This window comes from Camelus dromedarius, chromosome 2 (genome assembly GCF_036321535.1).
Source record: "Camelus dromedarius isolate mCamDro1 chromosome 2, mCamDro1.pat, whole genome shotgun sequence".
Classification (NCBI taxonomy): domain Eukaryota; kingdom Metazoa; phylum Chordata; class Mammalia; order Artiodactyla; family Camelidae; genus Camelus; species Camelus dromedarius.
In genome coordinates, this window is record NC_087437.1 from 15,297,976 (window position 1) to 15,317,060 (window position 19,085).

General features: G+C 36.3%; 1 protein-coding gene across 2 annotated transcripts in view; it reads right to left on the bottom strand.

Annotated features, from left to right (window-relative positions):
• The window catches only part of RYK (receptor like tyrosine kinase), a 95,345-nt gene that overhangs the window by 59,257 nt on the left and 17,003 nt on the right, over window positions 1-19,085 (bottom strand). For both annotated transcript variants that reach the window (XM_031438244.2, XM_064491315.1), the window contains exon 2: window positions 3,851-3,972. In XM_031438244.2, the coding sequence (XP_031294104.2) occupies window positions 3,851-3,972 (122 nt within the window). The remainder of the gene's footprint in view (window positions 1-3,850; window positions 3,973-19,085) is intronic.

The following is a 19,085-nucleotide window of genomic DNA, read 5'->3' on the forward strand; positions in this document are numbered from 1 at the left end:
AATTAATTATGAGACAGAATCGAGACGGTACAGGAGAAGGAGTCTAGGCTTCTGGCGTGTAAGTGAATGGTGATGCTCTCCAACAAGTCCAGGAACTCCTGCTTTACAAGGACTACCACATCAGCAAGGGCAGCCCAATGCGCACTGATGATGGTATTTAAAACCTGCCACAGAAGTGGTTTGGAGATCATGCTCTACAAGATAATGAGATGAATACACAAGTACAAGAGAGCTATACCAAGGCTCCTCCTGACCCAGCACATACCCCAGGTCAGTACTGCTTCCCGTTCAGACATATATACCCATCTGAGCCCCTTCTTCTAACTACTCTCCTCCACTCCAGTGTCTTCCTTGTGGCAGGTTCCTAAAACTCCTCTGGCACCCACTATCAGCAGTCAGATCCGTGACACTGACTCCAAATTAAAAAAAAAAAAAAAAAAAAATCCAGGGAATGTGTATTTTTAAAACAAATGAGTACGAGGAGGTCTAATTCTGTTCAATTCTAACAGCCACCTTCCACACTGCCTTTTTATTCACAAGTCAGTGCCCACACACTTGCCCAGGAAACATGCTCGTGAGACACCAGCATTCTTTTTTCCCAAGTGGGCCCAGAAACAGTCACACCTTGTTCCTGGTCAGCAGTGTACCCAGAACAGAACCTCTACTATCTTGTTAGAGTTTTCACTATTTTAAAATACCCATATTATTTGTTTTTAAACTCACCAACATTAAAGGTAGGAAAAGTAACAAAGGACTAATTATTGGCTTTTTGGAAAATACAAGAAGCTTCTCTGCCTGAAAAATGTTCACAGAAACACTGGATCTCAGAGTTGCAAGGGAACTTAAAATTCAAGACCGCCACTCCACAAATGTTTAAATTCTTTCCATAACACTCCCACCAAATGGTTACCCAGGGCAGATCTGACCTCTTCCAGTGAGAGGGAACAATCACACTGGCTAAAAGGGAAGCCCAGCTCTAAACACAGATGCAAAAACTAGTGGTTGCAAGGGTGATGAGGAATGGGATTTTTACGCATAATTTCAAATTACTTCCCCACAATTACTTGTTCATTGTAAAGGAGAAAACTTTACAATGGAGAAACTTGGTGACTTGAGTGATCACAGTTAACAACAACACCAAGGGAACAAGCTGACATCACATGCGCCGTGGAGGACAGCCCTCCTGCGGTGTTACCACCAAGCAGACACTCCTGAATCTCATCATGAGGAAGCCTCACACAACTCAACATGAAGGACAGCCTACTGGCTTGTATGTTTCAAAAAAATGTCAAGGTCAAGAAACACACAAAAAAAGCTATGGGGGAAAAAAAAAGCTATAAAGGAGATGACTGGGGTAACAGATGAAATCGAGTTCTGTAGATCAGATAACAGTAGTGCATCAATGTTAAGTCTCCCGATTTTGATCACTGTACTTTGGTTAGGTAAAGAATGCCCCTGTTCTTAGAATATATACACTGATGTATTTGGGAGTAAAGGGACACGATGCTAGCACCTGCACACAGTTCAAGTGGAAAAAGTGTGTACACACAAGGGTGAGGAGAGAGAATTAATAACAATGATAAAGTAAGTAAACAGAGCAAACCAGCAACAATGAATGAATCTAGGTAAGAGATACATGAGAATTCTTAGTACTGTTCTTGTAATTTTTCTTTATATTGAAATTATATATCAACTTAAAAGTCACACCACCCCCCTCAAATAATAGTAAAATCGCACAATGTTATGTAAGAATACTGAAAAATGTGTTAGCCCAGTTTGCTTGAAGAGTTCAAGTGCTTACTCATTCAAATTAACAAGATCTCAGATTAAAATGTCTCAGATGAACCTCTTCTGAATTATCTATACTATTTATGTTGGCACTTCAGCATACCCAAGTTACAGTTTACTAAATGTTCTTAGTTGTTTCACATGCATTTTCAGCTTCTATTTTTGCAGATCACACCCTAAAGAGATCTACCCACTCCTAAAAGAACACCCCCATATTTGAATACCCCAAGGCAATAATATTGGACAGCTGAGGTGCTCCAGACAGCAAGGTACATATGCTTTACCCAGGATCCAAGTTAATTCAACTTTAAAATCACAACATTCCTGCAGCTATGTTCTAATGCATGTATGTGTACGTGTGTACAATGCTTCTCTAATGTATATGTGAGTATATATAAAGTGGATATATGCATATTTATCTAATCACTTTTACTTATCTGATTGGCAAACAAATATACTTAAAATATTTAGTATTGAAGAAATTGAAGAAATAGGCACCCTTATTCACTACGTAAGCAATGTTGGTTCTTTGGTACCATCCTGGGAAAGGGAAGGGAGAGGCAGTTTGGTAATATCGATCAAAATTTTAAACGTGCACACTCTTTAATCCAGCCATTTCACTTCCTGGTGAAAAAGTACCATCCAGCAATAATGCCCAAAAATTTCTTGAAGATGTTCTTTATGTATGTTTATACACACACACATATACCTATATGTATACACACATATATACAGCTACAAACATAAACATACATACACATTCACACACACGTATTTTTTCTGTATCTACATTCATCAATAACTAAGGTAGAGACAGAAACAAAAGACGAGCTACCCATTGTTTTCACCATCCCTTTACCATGGATCTTGCCTGACAAACAGAATGAAGGAATTATTTGTAATAGTGAAAGGAAATGTTCAAAATAGCAAAATGCTATTAAAAATCCATGTGTCAATGAAGCACTTAACAAATAACCATACATCATACATTCATGCAATACTATATCTGAAAGCCATTAAAGAGACTGAGTTAAATCTGTAAGTAGAAAATTAGAAAGATGCCAAGATAGAGTATTAGGTAAGGGGAAAAATACTGTATAACACATGTGTCATAAAATCCCTATTTTGTTTAAAAAGGAAAAAGAAATGAGCCTTGAAGTATACCAAATTATAAACAATGGTTACTTCTCAGTACAGATCTACAAAATCTTAATAGTTCTATAATATTTGAATTTTCCCAATAATTATTATTGTTTTCTAAGTAGATAAAAAAAGTGATCAAATTTAAATGATTTGCAAAAAAGAGCAGGATAGACGCCATTTTATAATAACTTAAAAAATAAACTCTACATTAGGTATTCTTTTTTGTTTTTAGTAACAAAAACTATTTTTATTTCCCAAATAAAATCCTACACAGAAGCCTATACACAACACTGATAAAAAAAACTGAAGCTGCCTGGGGGAGGTGGGTGCTACACTCAGCCTCTCACTCTTCGACCTAAAAGACATGTTAGAGGGGCCCAGACAGTCAGAGGAAAGGTGAAGAATTCAGTAACAAGTAAACCAGGCAAGAGGCTCCTTCCTGTTACAGAAGCTGAGCCACAGCACACATGGGAGCCTGTGTCTGCTGTCCCTTACTTTCACCGTCTCCCCGTAAATGAGAGAACTATATCCATTACCTCAAACATGTTCAAAACACCTATCTTACCAATTCCCCCATCCCTGACTCACGTCGCTTCATCGTAACAACATAGTTATTAGCAGGTCCTACTGTCCCCTCTTCCAGCTAGGGCAACATACTGGATTGAAAAGCCTAAAAAGATTTAAGTATTCTGTCATAAGCTTGTCACATAAATAATGGCTACCTTGATTTTCAAGGATTTGAGAAAGTCTAGAGGAATAGGTTCAAGATTTAAATGTGAAAAGACCCAGTACTGCTATAGCCCTCCACCCACACAACCCTCTTGTGCAGCTGGCAGTCCACCCCTCAGACAAAGCCCTTGCCTCAGCCTCTGGGCCTGGGAGGTCCTGTCTTGGCATCTTTGGTTGACCATTCTCTTACCTTGGACTTTGCATGCCAAGTGAAGTGCAGGAAATTTGTTTCGCTGGGTACTAACAGGTTAAAGGACAGAGCGTAGTGACTAATAAGATCATTTCTCACATAATAAAGTTCTGCATCAAGACCTAGGGGAAAAAATAGAGAAAAAAAGAATTAAAATACCTAAAATACTCTCAAAAGCATTAACCATCAGTATTTCAAATACTGATAATAATAATAGGGCAAAAATAACATTGATTTACAAATGTACATCACAAACATATCTCAGAATGTGCTGCCTTACGAAGCAGGAAGGGCACTGGGTTTCATCATCACCAACAAAGATGAAGAAGCTGACTCTCAAAACAATGAAGTGGTTTTCTGGCTAAAAACACATGTGCTAGAACCAGAACTCGTAGCCACTGGATATTCCGAGAACCAGTGGGACACTCTTCCTTTTGGACATAGTCCTCAGAGAAACACCTAGAAACAAAAGCCCCATTACCCTGCAAAACTGATGAGGATTTAGGAGGAAAGACTGGAAATGGAAGGGAGAAAGGAACTTGAGTGAAAACATCAGTATGAGCCAAGGCCCTAAGACCCCACCAGAGCTGCCCTCTGTTTGCATCACCACCGCGTGCCAGCTGCTCCAACAGCATTTTACCAAGGTACACACATACCAGTTACTGCACAAGCACATCCTCTTTCCTACCTAAACTACAAGGTGGAAAACTCCGTAATTCTCATATTCCCTGCAGATAGAAGTAACAGAGATGCCAGAAAAACGCTGGAGACTTCAAATTTCACTCATTCCCATACCACTTTCTTGGCCAAGGTCACATCCAATCTCTAACATATACCATGTTTCTCAGTTATTTGATACCCTTTCATCCTACCTATATTAAACATTTTCTTTAAAATTAATTCAACTTTTAAAATAAAAATTTTAAAGGCAAAATTTAATCACTTTCTTGAGTGGAAAGCAGTAATTATTGTGAAAAAATACAAGGTAACCAAAAAAACCTCAATTAAAAGGAAAACAAAACAACGTTACTAAATGCTAGCTTAACACTGCTGCCTACATCAAGGCAGAGTGAGCCAGAGCCCAGCTCATTGATTACAAAAGGGAGTAGGTGGATAACAGCAAGCAGAGGGGTGAAGGATCAGAGGTTTTCTCCATGATAGTACAAAAGAACTGAAAGAATAAAAGCAGAGAGTAACTGTCTATCAGTTGATTTACTGTTATTTAAAGTTGTGTCCAGGTGTCCCTCTAGTAATGCATGGGACATATTTCACACTTTGGAGAGAAAAAGGTACAGGGGAGGCCAATTGGAATGTAAATTTCATATTTACTGAGCCTTATACCATGAATCTGAAACACCCTGCGGTATGCAATGAGGTCAAGGTGGGGATCCCATACCTCCTGTGATATAGAAACAAATAACTGCTACAGGCATTTCTCTTGTAAAATTCGTTTTCTCACTTTTGAAATGAATCAAATACAATCAATCATTAATTCAGAAATGGATTTGAGGCTTACAAAGGGGAAAGTAACGCTGCTTTATTTATCCTATAGAGGATACCAGATGCAATGAGAGAAAGTTAGAGGTGTGTAACAGGCTCTCCCTGCTGGCAGGACAGAAAACGCTAGCAAACATTTAGGGAGCAAGGACTGGTGGTGTTGGAGGAAGGGGCAGGGGAGGCAGGAAGGGTGGAGAAGGGTAGGAGGGAAGTGCAAGAAAGCTGGGTACAAAGCAAGCATTGGCAATTTACATAATTTACACAGTAACTGTAAATAGCTTAAATTTTGCTTGTTCTTAAAAAAGTCTGAGTCTTACTCTAGCCTAGATTGATGCTGTTCACAAGAGATATACCTAGAACAAATTTTTAAAATATAGGCCAGGTTAAAAAAGAAATGGAAGAAAAAACAAAGAAGTATGTACGGCAGTACTGACATCAGACAAATTAGAACTCAAGATAAAAAGATTTTATATTAATAAATTCATTAATTAATACGAAATTTAATAAGAAAAAGTTCATACTCATAAAAAACATAAGAAAATACAGTAGTGCAACTGACGAAAGAGTTTCAAATATAGAAAGCAAAAACGGACAGGGAATTGGGAGTTCGAGATTTGCAAATACTAACTACCACATATAAAATAGATAAACAACAAGTTTCTTCTGTAAAGTACAGGGAACTATATTCAATATCTTGTAGTAATCAACAATGAAAAAATATGAAAATGAATATATGTATGTATATATATGACTGAAACATCATGTTGTACATCAGAAGTTAAAAATCAAGAAGAAACAAACATCTACAATCATAGCTGGGAACTAACACCCTTCAGAAAACAAAAGGTCAAAACAGATAAATTTTATTACAGACATAGAATTTGAACAATATATTTATGGGACATGAAACGAGAGATCATCAAGAATTAGACCATTCACATTTTAAAAAATGAATTCTAACTTGAAATAATGCAGGCTACCTCTGAGACAGGAGGGAAGGGGGCATGGTATAACCATTAAAAGAATGACACAGCAATTGAGGATATGACCATAACTGGTTAGAACCAACTCAGCCCAAGATGGTGGAGCATCAGACTTCTAGAGGACCTTGAACCTCATTATATGCTCATTATAATACATTAGCATGCTACATAACACGCCCACAGGCACCATGACCTTCTGAGGCTGACTATAAAAGGACAAAAAGTGGGTGGTGGTCAAATTCCTGCAGATCTCAACCCCTTCCCCACAAAACAGCTGGACTAATCCTACCACTTGTTAGCATATGAAATTACTGAGCCCATTAAAACTAAAAACACTGCATCCTGCTGCCTTTCTCTCACCGTGTTCTGAGACAGCCCATACTGTCAATGGAGTGTGTATCTCCTTTAAACTAAACACCCTCACATCCTGCAGCCTCTGGCCTTTGGGATGGCCTGCATTCTGCCTATGGAATGTGTATCTTCTAAGCCTCTTTCACCTTCCTAGATGACCCCATCTCCCAGAGCTGCCTCTTGCTTTCTGACATGGCCTGCACTCTATAAAGTGTGTATCTCCTTGAATTAATCTACTTTCACTCTACTATGGCTCGCTCTTGAATTTTTTTCTGCACAAAATCAAGGATCCTCACTTAGCAGGGTGCATCCCAGGGACTCACCGGAGACCCGGGACACACCCATTCTCTCACGTCCCATTTTCCTGCAACACTTTCTCTGAACAAATAACCACAATAAAGAAATAAAGTATAAGGTGATGATTATTTGAAAAGATTAATGAAACAGTTAAACTCTTTTGCAAGACTAAAGAAAAAAAGAAAGGAAACACAATTACCAATATTAGGAATGAAGAGGGAACATTACTACAAATCTTACAGATGTTAAAAAAATAATATGAATAACTTAATGACAATAAATTCAATAACTTATAGAAAAATCCTTGAATTTACCAAAACTGACGAGAAGAAATTAAAAATCCAAATAACTAAAACCTTCCCCCAAAGCTCCAGGTCCACATGAATTCTATCAAACATTTAAGAACAATATAAAACCAACCTTGCACAAACTCTTTTAGAGAATAATCAAAGAAAGAATTTCCTAACTCCTAAGTTACACTGATATTAAAACCTGATGAAGACATTGTAAGAAAATCACAGACTGACCTCCTTCATGAAAGTAGACACAAACGCTCTCCATAAAACATTAACAAACTGAGTCCAGTAATGAAGAAAAAAGAATAATATATCATGACCAAGTGTTTATGAAAGGTGAACTTTTAAAAATCAATATAATTAAACACATTAACAGAAAAAAGACAAAAATCCAGATCATCTCAATAGATGCAGAAAAAGCATTTGGTAAAATCCAGAGTCTAATAATGACCCCCCCCCAAAAAAAAACCCCACCAAAACAATAACAAAAAACCACTGTCAGCGAACTAGGAAGAGAACTTCTCAGTCTGGTACAGAGCATCTACAAAAACGCTACAACTAAAACAAACAAAACCCACTACAGCTAACATCATACTGAATGGTGAATTTAAATTCTTATTTCTAAGATCAGAAACAAGGCAAGGATGTCCACTTCCAAGGTTCTATTCAACCTTGCACTGGAAGCCGTAGTCAGTGTGTAAGACAAGACAAAAACGATGGAAGTTAGAGAGGATGAACTACAGCTCATTATTCAGATGATAGGATTATGTATGTAGAAAACACTATAAAATCTAAAGCACTACTAAAACCAATTCATGAATTTAGCAAAGTCTCAGAATTCAAGGCCAATATTAAGAAATCAACTGTATTTCTATATATTAACAATTAGAAAATAAAATTAAAAAATTAATACCATAACATTAAAAATTGTCAGTATCTAGAAATAATTCTAATTAAAGTGAAACCTCTACACTTGAAAACTATATGACATAGTTAAGAAAAATTGAGAGATGACCTACGTAAGTGGAGAGATACCACTCTCTCAGATAAGCCTCAACACTATTAAGAAGTTTCTCAAATTGATCTACAGACTTCAAGTAATCCTAATCAAAATCTTAACAGTTTAGAAGAAACAAATTAATTCTAAAATGAAATTTAAATGTCAAAACAATCTTGAAAAAAAAAAGACAATGTTGGCAGACTCACATCACCTATTTCACAACATGATGAAGAGCTAGAGTAATCAAGACAGTGTGGTATTGGTGTAAGGGTAGATGTATCAATGGAACAGAAGAGAATCTAAAAATAAGCCCACAAATGGAATTTTAGCAAGGGTACAATGGCAATTCAACTAAACTGATGCTAAACCAAACGGATAAAGGTACAGGGGGAAAATCTTGAGCTCTATCTTACATATCACACAAAAATGACCCAAGATAGCTTACAGACCTAAATGGAACAGCTAACACTATAAAGCTTCTAAAAGAAAATGTAAGTGAATATGTTCATAACTTGGGTTAAGCAAAGATTTCTTGGACTGGCCACACAAACCATGGACCCAAAGAGAAAAAAACTGATAAACTGGTCATCATCAAAATTAGAACTTGTTTCACAAAAGACATTAAGAAAATGAAGTTCAAGTCACAAACTGGGAAAAAAGATTCACAACAGATCTATCTAAAATGTCTTGTTTCTAGAAGATATGAAGATCTCTTATGTCAAAAGTAAAAGACAGCCCAATTAAATAAAACAGGCAAAAGATATGAACATATATTTCGTAAGAAAAGATGTGTAAATGGACAATAGGCATAAGAAAAGGTGCTAAATATCATTAGTCATCTGCAAAATACAAATTAAAACAATGAGATACCATTTCCGCCCACCACATGAATGACTAAATGTTGGCAAGAATGAGGAACAAGTGTAACTCTCATACATTCCTGGGAATATAAAAATATGCAACTACCTTGGAAAACTGGAGGTTTCTTATAAAGTTAAGCATATGCCTATTCTATGACTCAGTAATTCCACTCCTAGCTAATTATCCAAAAGAAATGAAAACATGTGATTTCACAAAAAAACTTCTATGTGAATGTTGATAGCATTTTTATTCAGAATAGCCAAAACTGGAAACAACAAAAAAGTCCATCAACAGATGAATGAATAACCAAATGTGGTATATATTCATACAATGGAATACTCTTCAGCAATGAAAATAAACTAACTGTTGAGACTGTAACAAAAGGGACAAATCTCACACACCGTATGTGTGAAAGAGCCATACACAAAGAGGATACCCTACATAGTTATATTTACATAAAGTTTTAGAGTAGGCAGAATTAACTTATGGTGATAGGAATCAGATCACTGTGGTTGCCTGGGAAAGAGACTGGGTGGGAGACTGGTGAACTGATTGCAAAGGGAACTTCCTAGGATGATGGAAATGTTCTGTATCTAACGGGTGGTAGTTACACAGGTGTATGCATTTTTCAAAACTCAACCAACTGTCCATTTAAAATCTGCACATTTCATTATAGGTAAACTTATTTTTTTTAAAGACGGGAAAAATGAGCCAACAATAGTTTTTATAAAGCTTGAATACCATAGACTGTTACCAGCATCAACATAACAAGTTTTAGAAAATTGAAACTTCAAACATCTTCCACAGGGAAATAAAGAATTCTGTTTCCACTAATAAATAACAGCTATAATGTTATTACTTGTAATAATAACAATAATGTGTAAATATTTAAGTTTTCCAGACAGTTCAAACTGTCAAGAACACCCAGGGGTTCTGTAAACTCAACTCCCCATAAAGCTCCTTCTCAGTATCTTGGCTGCCTCATTCACTGGAAATTCTGGAACCAGTTCATAAAATTTCTGTACAACCTTCTCCTGTGACTTATTATGGTAGTCTCCCAACATCCTTGAAACCAACCGACTCTCAACCTGTCCTTCAATGTTCCTTTTATTCCTCAACTCCAACAACCTTAATCCATACCAAAGCAACCCATTTCTATGGACAGTGGCAATATATAAATTGTTCTACCTTCAAAATCTTGAACTGTAGTATCTCAATAGTTAGTAGCTCTTCAGCTCCTTCCCTTTATTGTTACAACAGCTGTTTTCTGGGCTCATAATATGTAGTGTCCATAATCTTCTTGTTTCTCCCATTCAATTGTAACAATCATTTCCTCATTTTCTTCTTATTGGCCTCAACTCCAGCTACTGTAATGACTTTCTCACCAGCACCCTCAACTTTCCCCCACAGCCTATGTCAGATATGCATACCCTACCCTTTAAACACCCAATCTTGAAGTGACTTGGCTCCTCTACTCCCTGTTTTCTCTGGTACTACATCCTGGATAAAGCTATTTCCACAAATGTCACTACAGAGTCAACATCTGAGGAGTGGCCAAGATGGCAGAATAGAGGGAGCCTAAGCTCACCTCCTTCACAAGCACTCCAAACTCACAACTAACTGCAGAACAACGATTGATGACAGTCACTACAAAATCTTGACTTCTGTGCTCAACAAATAAATTAATATTCTTAAGCTACTGACACCTTGGAGCCCTATGATCCATATCTATAAACACTTAATGGCCACCAAGATAAACTGAAAATTTGAAATCCACTACCCTAGACTGAGGTACTGAAACTGTAACACAGACGTTAAACAGAGTTGCTGTTTCCTGACTAGATTCTGAAACCATTTGTTTTGAAATACAGCCACTCTTTATTAACTACAGTAGTTATTCCTTGGTTGAAAGGGTCTGAATTTCTTCAAAGAAACCATTAAAATGAAATACAAATTTTCACCTATCAAATTAGCAAATGCACTGTTTTGTCATAAGACAGTTTCCTGTAACACCAATTAGCTTACATGTGGTTAGTAAATAAAATAATGATACTAGTGTAATACAGAAATTGTGTCAGTTCACATTTGAATTTCCCCAGGCAAGGGGAACTGAACAGCAGGTAAAGAATTACAACTTTCAGTGGAAAACGAAAAGACCCTCGTTCAGTTCAAGTACTGCCAGGCCTATTTTAAGAAAACTAAAAATGAGCACCCAGGGCCCCCTCCCCAGAGGAGTACTGCCAGTCTCTGCATGGTTCCTGGACCTAGCAAGCTGCACTTCCTCTTACGCCTAACCTTCATGGCAGCCCCACTGGTTTAGAAAGCTACTTTCATCTGCACTATCTCAAGGTCATGCAAGCCAGTGATTTCCATCCTATTACGTTGTAACATCTTTAACTCTCTGAAGCAGCCTCAGCCAACCTACGTGGTTTGACTGGGCTGCCCAAGTTAACGCATAAGGTACCAAATATGATTTTGTTAGTACTTGGTTTGAAAACTGCAGAGGTCTTCAGTGGTCTGCCCTTAACCTTATTTTTCCCATAAATCTTGTTATTTTTAATGACATGGTGATTTTGAAGGTTTTTTTGTTTGTTTAATTTTTAGGACTGTATTTGATGTTGTAACAGAAATGCTTATATTCTTTCAATACAATACTGAATGTGAGGCAGGGTGTGCCAAGCAACCAATTTGTGAACATACATCAATGTTTTATAAATATTTACACTCCAACTCAGTAAGTCCACTTCTAAAAATCCATCCTAAGGAAACCAAATATAGATACAAATGTCTATGTATTAAAATACTAATCAAAATAATATTTAAAATTGAAGAAACAATATAAATGTCAGCAACAGAGTAGCAATTAATAAACTATAATACAGCCATAAAAGGGAAAACAACAGTTTTCAACAGTTTCTCTTTCTTTGGAGAAGGAGGTGGAACCCCAAGCCATTACACCCTTTCAGTCAAATCTCTCCCTGTTCATCAATGTGACATACTGCGCTTCTCCTTTGAAGACAAGTTTTAATGACTAAAAAACACTGAAAAAGACTATGAAGCCATAATAGGACAGTTATAAATTTTAATGAATTGAGCTTTGCTTAGAATGGTACAGCAAATAAGAACAAGGAAAGGTACAAACTTACATAATGCAAATTTTTAACAATGTCTGGCACCCAGAATAGTTTGCACATAAAACAGGTGTTCAACAAATGTCTAGCAAATTAAAGTTAAATGTATATGTACAATGTGTATGTTCCACTTCTCAAATAAGAAAGGAAATACCAAAAAGTGTGAACAGTTGATTATAAATGGTGGATTACGGATTATTCTTATTGCATGTTTTTATTCTTTTTCTTCTCTTAAATTTTCTGTGAAAGTTAAGTTAAACTGGGAAAAATAAAAACTGGTTTTCAAAAACATATTAACTTCCTTCAACTTCATTTTAAAATATTCAACCAAAAGGTGAAATTTGGCAAAGCACTGTGAACTGAAAAGAAAAGATCAAATCTCGGAAAGAATTTCCACATGCACCACTGACGATGGGGCTGAAGTGAGAAGAAAATCCTTGGACTACGCATGCTCACTGTCTGAATGAGGATAACATGGGAAATCCTGAAGATGACGGGGAAGGCAACAAACAAGATTTAGGCCAGGAACTGTATTCCCATTCAAATGCTCAACATATGCAAAGACAACAGATTCTCAGACGGTCTCAGAAAATATACTAACTATGTATTCTTTCTCCCAAAAAGTTACTCCAAAACACACTGAGAAGAACACTTTTATTTTCAACAGGAGATAACCATTTTATACTGAGAAGTATACTTCTTGTATGACAATTTGAGTGTAATCATGGATCTTTATGGCTCTAAATCAAAATGCAAAGAGTCCAAAAAATCCCAATATTAGAAATGCAAAGAGAACCCAATGTAAGTACAACCTGCCCAAAATATTAGAACTATGAAAAGAACCCCATGTAAGTATAATCATGGTACAAAACTATCAGTCTATGATACTAACATGCAGAGGATATATGTATGTGTGTGTATATACATATATATATCTCCATAATTAATATAGCTAAGTGGACAGATAGACACACCAAGATAGTACTCTAAAGGAAATTCAATTCTCTTGAAGCATCCATAAAAGATTTAGAAAAAGTGATCAGCTATAAGGAAAACAACAATCAGTTTTATAAAGGAGAAGATGTTCAGACCACAATCTGACCACTGGTAAGGAGACAGAAAGGAAGGGAAAATGTTAGTATTATAGACTTTGAAGTACCATCTATCTCAAAGAGTCACCCGTATTCTAAGATTTCAACTATATATAGACAAATGAGAACATGGAAAAAATATTGGAAAGATATTTACCAAAGACTGCCAATGCATGGTTAATAATGTATACTTTTCTTCCCTTTTATGGTCTTGTACACTTTTCAAATGGCCTATAATAAGTATGTTTTTACTTTGATAATCAGGAAATAAAGTTAAAATAAAAAGAATTTTAAACAAATTGACTTTTAGAAAAAGATGAAATCTGTAGAGAATGTCATACTTTATTTCTGTATGTAATATTTTTCTTTCCTTCCCCATCATATGCTCAAAAACAATTTTTAAGAAAGAGAAACATAAAAGACAAATGAAGATAGGATCTAAATAATCTACCTTTCTAACTGCTACTAATTATTAGTGTTTCCAATACAAAAATAATAATTAAATGAAGTCTCAAAGCAGGGGTAGTAGATGTCAGGGGTTATCATTGTCTGGGAGTGGTGTGGTAGGCTCCACAGAAGTGAAGTGGGCAGTGAGGAATGGTTAGAGAGGCAGTGAGGGAAACAATTTATTCAGTAATGCTTTACTGAGCCAGTTCTGCAGCAAGCCAGAAAGTAACACTCTAGGAGATCAGGACCCAGAGCCTGGTTCCAGCAGCAGTGAGTGACTGAGAAGAAAGGCTGAAGTGCCCTGATCAGAACAAGGAAGTTCTAAGGACTGAGAAGAGGACCAAGTCTGAAGTGGCCATTTCAATGAGTGCCTTATTTGGAAAAGAGACCTGAGAAGTGAGACACCAGCATGGTCAAAGGAGTAACAACTGAGAAGGTTTAATATCCTTTGGAATTAAGAGAGGGAAATAATGAAAACAAGGGTATTAGTACTGAGGATCATCTTGCATCCGAGTGACTCCAACAACCCTAATGGGTCAAAGGTCATCTAAGTAACTATCACTGATGTCAAAAGAGAAGACGATACTGAGTCACTGTCCTGGGACAAAACAATCAAAGTAGGAAAGGAAGGATATAATGTATGATAAAAGCTGGTCCCTTAATGAACAATCCAAAAAGGAAATTAAGAAACAATTCCATTTATAATAGCATCCAGAAGAATAAAATACCTAATAATAAATTTAAAGATGGTGAAAAATTTATATACTATGAAACATTGCTGAAATTAAGGAAGACCTAAATAAATGGAAAGACATCTCATCTTCATGGATTAGAAGACTTACTACTATTATTGTTAAGGTGGCAATACTATCCAAAGGGATCTGTCAGTGCAATCCCTATCAAAATTTTAACTGCCTTTTTTGCAGAAATGGAAAGCAGATTCTCAAATTAATATGGAATTGAAAGTGGCCCCCAACAGCCAAAACAATTTTGAAAAAGAAGAACACAGTTGAAAGATTCACACTTTCCAATTTCAAAGCTCATCACAAAGGCACAAAACCAAAACAGTGTGGTACTGGCATGATAGACATCTAGACCTATGGAATAGAATTGAGAGTCTGGAAATAAACCTACACATTTCCAGCCTATTGATTTTTGACAAGAGTGCCAAGACCATTCAGCAAACGGTGCTGGGACAACTAGATATCCACACACAGAAGACTGAAATTAGACCCCAACCTCACATCGTATATAAAAACTAATTCAAAATGGATCAACAACCTAAATATAAGGACTAAAACTACAAAACTCTTAGAAGAAAATAAAGGAGTAAATCTTCATGACCTCAGATTCATCAGTGGGTTTTTAGATATGACACTATAGTCAAGAGCAACAGAAAAAAAGTAGATAAATTGGACTTAATAAAAAACAAAAACTTCTGTGCATTGAAAGACATTATGAAGGTGAAGAAAAACTAGGGAATGGAGAAAATATTGTAAATTATGTATCTGATAAGACAACTCAATTTAAAAATGAGCAAGAGGGTGGGGATAGCTCAGTGTTGGAGCACATGCTTAGCGTGCACAAAGTCCTGAGTTCAATCCCTAGTACCTCCATTAAAAAAAAAAAAAAAAAAAAAAAAGAGCAAGGGACTGGAATAGACATTTCTCCAAAGACACACAAATTGTCAACAAACACGTATCATTAGTCAGTAGGGAAATGCAAATCAAAACCACAATGAAATATCACTTCACATCTACTAGGATAGCTTCAATTGAAAAACAAACACACAATGAGGCATCACTTCACATCAACTAGGATAGCTTTAATTAACAAAACAGAAAACAGCAAGTGTTAGTGAGGATTTGGAGAAACTGGAACTTCTGTACATTGCTGACAGGACTGCAAAATGGTCCAGCCACTGTGAAAAAGTTTGGTGGTTCCTCAAAAAAGTTAAATGCAGAATTCCCATATGACCCACAATTCTACTAGGTATATATCCAAAATTGAAAACAGGTACTCAATCAAGTACTTAACAAACATGTTCATAGCAGCATTATTCACAAAAGAAAAGATATACAAACAGCCCAAACGTCCATCAACAGATGAATGGATAAACTGTGTTATATACATAGAATGCAGTATTATTCAGCCATTAGAAAGGAATGAAGTACTGACACAGGCTACAATGTGGATGAATCCCCAAAACATTATGCTAAATAAAAGAAGCCAGATACAAGTGGTCTCATATCATATGAGTCCATTTACATGACATATCCAGGATAGAAAATCCAAAGAAATAGAATGTAAGTTGGTGGCTGGTGGTTGTCAAGGGCTGGGGAGAGAAGGAGATGAGAAAAAACTGCTTAACAGGTGAGGAATTTTACTTTAGAGCAATGAAAACGTTTTAGAACTAGTCAGAAATGGTGGCTGCACAACATAGTAAATGTACTAAATGTTACTGAATTACTCACTTTACAGTGGTTAATTTTGTCATGTGAATTTCACCTCAACAAATTATTATTTTTTAAAAAGGAAAGAAAAAAGCTGGCTCTTCCCCTACAAATGGGGAGGGAGTATACTAAAACTGGCTTCCAATGAATGGAAAGGGTTATGAGGAAATTTTCACCCACAAGAGGAAATCAGGTTTCAGTTAACGGGAAGAGATACAGCAGCACTATGAAAGAAAGAGTCAGAGGAGACCTCAAAGCAGCACTGGAGCGCCACAAGATAAAAGAGAAAGTCTCCGCAGAAAGGAGGACAGAGCAGGCAAACTACAGTGGATGGAGGGTGGAAAGGGGCTATGCTGGAAGGCGCACAGGAACAAGAGCACACAGCCATGGACTGAAGGGGAAAGCAGCATTTTGTTATTAGAATGCATAGAATTTCTCTATTCCAACCTAAGATGAAAAACATTTCAGTTGTTCGACTACAGTAACCAGACTTAAATTTTCTCACTGCCAATCCCAGCAAAGTGGGAATGTTGCTCTCTTGTTAGAAAATATGAAATTTGTTATAAATTTATTTTTAAACAACCCAAATTCCAAACTGAAAACCATTAGTTATTTCTACAAAACTCTCAATATCCATCAAGAAAAATTCATTTTCTGCTAGACAATATTAAGTTCATATTGGCCTGTATTCTACATGACCTGGCCTCTGTAGCTCAAGTTCAAATAATTCATTAGTTCAAAATTTTTTCCAAATAATTTTTAAAAGTTAACTATTAGTTTCCAAAGGTCAATTAGTGCCAATGACCAAACCACCTCCCATTAAAAAAGAGTCACCCTGACAGCACTTAAGAATACATTTCAGGGAGCTGTTCACATGTCCGTCTCCCCCACTACCCTGCACATCTCACAACAAGGCTGGGTTTAGTATATGTGCAGCTACTCAAATGTTAGATGCACTAATGGCTGCTGTTGATAGAAATCAACTACATTAAAGATGGATTTTAAGGGAAATGATATTTTTAAAAAAACATCAGGAATCAGTTAAAGCAGAAAAACAAAAGTGATGTCGTGGAAATAGAACTAAAGCAGAGGTTTTCCTAATAAGTAGCTGAGTGACCTTTGGCAATCAATTATTTAACCACCTTCTCCAGGCATCAATTTTCTCAAAACAAGGGAGTTAAACCAGATGATATTAAAGTCCCTCCTCAGCCACAAAATTCTATTATTCTATGATATCATCCATGGTTTCCAAATGTCAGCCAAAACTCTATTATTCTATGACATCATCTACAGTTTCCAAATGCTAGTCAAAACTTAAACATTTATTTAGTCAAGATAATCTTCAAGGTTCTGAGGACAGTGTGGTACATGAGCCAGAGGAAAAAAGCCAAAACCACTTACGATGTATGAAACCACTTAATATTTTTTAATTCTTATTTTATTGACATGTAGTTGATTTACAATGTTAGTTTCATGTGTACAGCAAAGAAATTCAGTTATACTTATATACATACTCTTTTCCATTTCTTTTCTTTTCTCCAGATTCTTTTCCATTACAGCTCATTACAAAAAACTGAATATAGTTCCCTGTGCTGTAAGTAGGTCCTTGTTGTTTATCTATTTTACATACAGTAATGTGTATCTATTAATCCCAAATTCCTAAATTATTCCTCCCCACCCCTTCCTCCCTGGTAACCAGTTTGTTCTCTATGTTCTTAAGTCTATTTCTGGTTTGTAAATAAAATTAGTGTCTTTTTTTTCTTAGATTCCACATATAAGTGACATTACAAGATTCTGTCTGACTTACTTCATTTAATATGATAATCTCTAGGTCCATCCATGTTGCTGCAAATGGCATTATTCCATTCATTTTTTTATGGCTGGGTAATAGTCCATTAGTCTGTGGTGTGTGTGTGTGTGTGTGTGTGTGTGTGTGTGTGTGTGTGTGTGTGTGTGCACTGTGTGTACCATATCTTTTTTTTTTTTTAAAGGGTTAGCTCTAGCACTCATATCTTTAAAAAGTTTATATGAATATCTAGTCGAAACCAACAGGGTTCTCTCTCTTGAAATGTTATATACACAAATTTCCAAGTAGATCACAAGGCTGTATACTTTCTTGGAATGTCCTCAGAAGGCTCTGTCATTGATAAAGTAACAGAATAAAAACCCAAGAGTCCTTTCTTTCAAATAGAGAAAGACAGGGATAGAAGAAACTATTCAAACTTCATCTTCTTTCCTTGTGGCTTGTGGTTTCCTCCTCTTCCTCCTCAGAAGCCTCCTTACCCTCTAAAGACCACATCTTCTTTATCCAGTCATCTGTCGATGGACAGTTAGGTTGTTCCCATGTCTCGTCTACTGTAAATAATGCTGCTGTAAACACTGAGGTGCAGGTGTCTTTGTGAATTATATTTTTCTCAGGATATATGCTCGGGAGTGGGACTACTGGATCATAGGGTAAGTTTATTTTTAGTTTTTTAAGGAACCTCCATACTGTCCTCCATAGTGGCTGCACCAATTTACACTCCCACCAACAGCGTAGAAGGATTCTTTTTTCTTCACACCCTATCCGGCTTTTATTATTTTAATAGTAATATACTTTTTAATGATGGCCATTTTGACTGGTGTGAGGTGATACCTCATTGTAGTTTTGATTTGCATTTCTCTAACAATTAGCAAGTGGAGCATCTTTTCATGTGCCTGTTAGGCAACTGGATATCTTCTTCTGCCCATTTTTTGATAGGATTGTTTGTTTTTTTTATACTAAGCTGTATGAGTTGTTTGTATATTTTGGAAATTAGTCCCTTGTCGGTCTCATCATTTGCAAATAT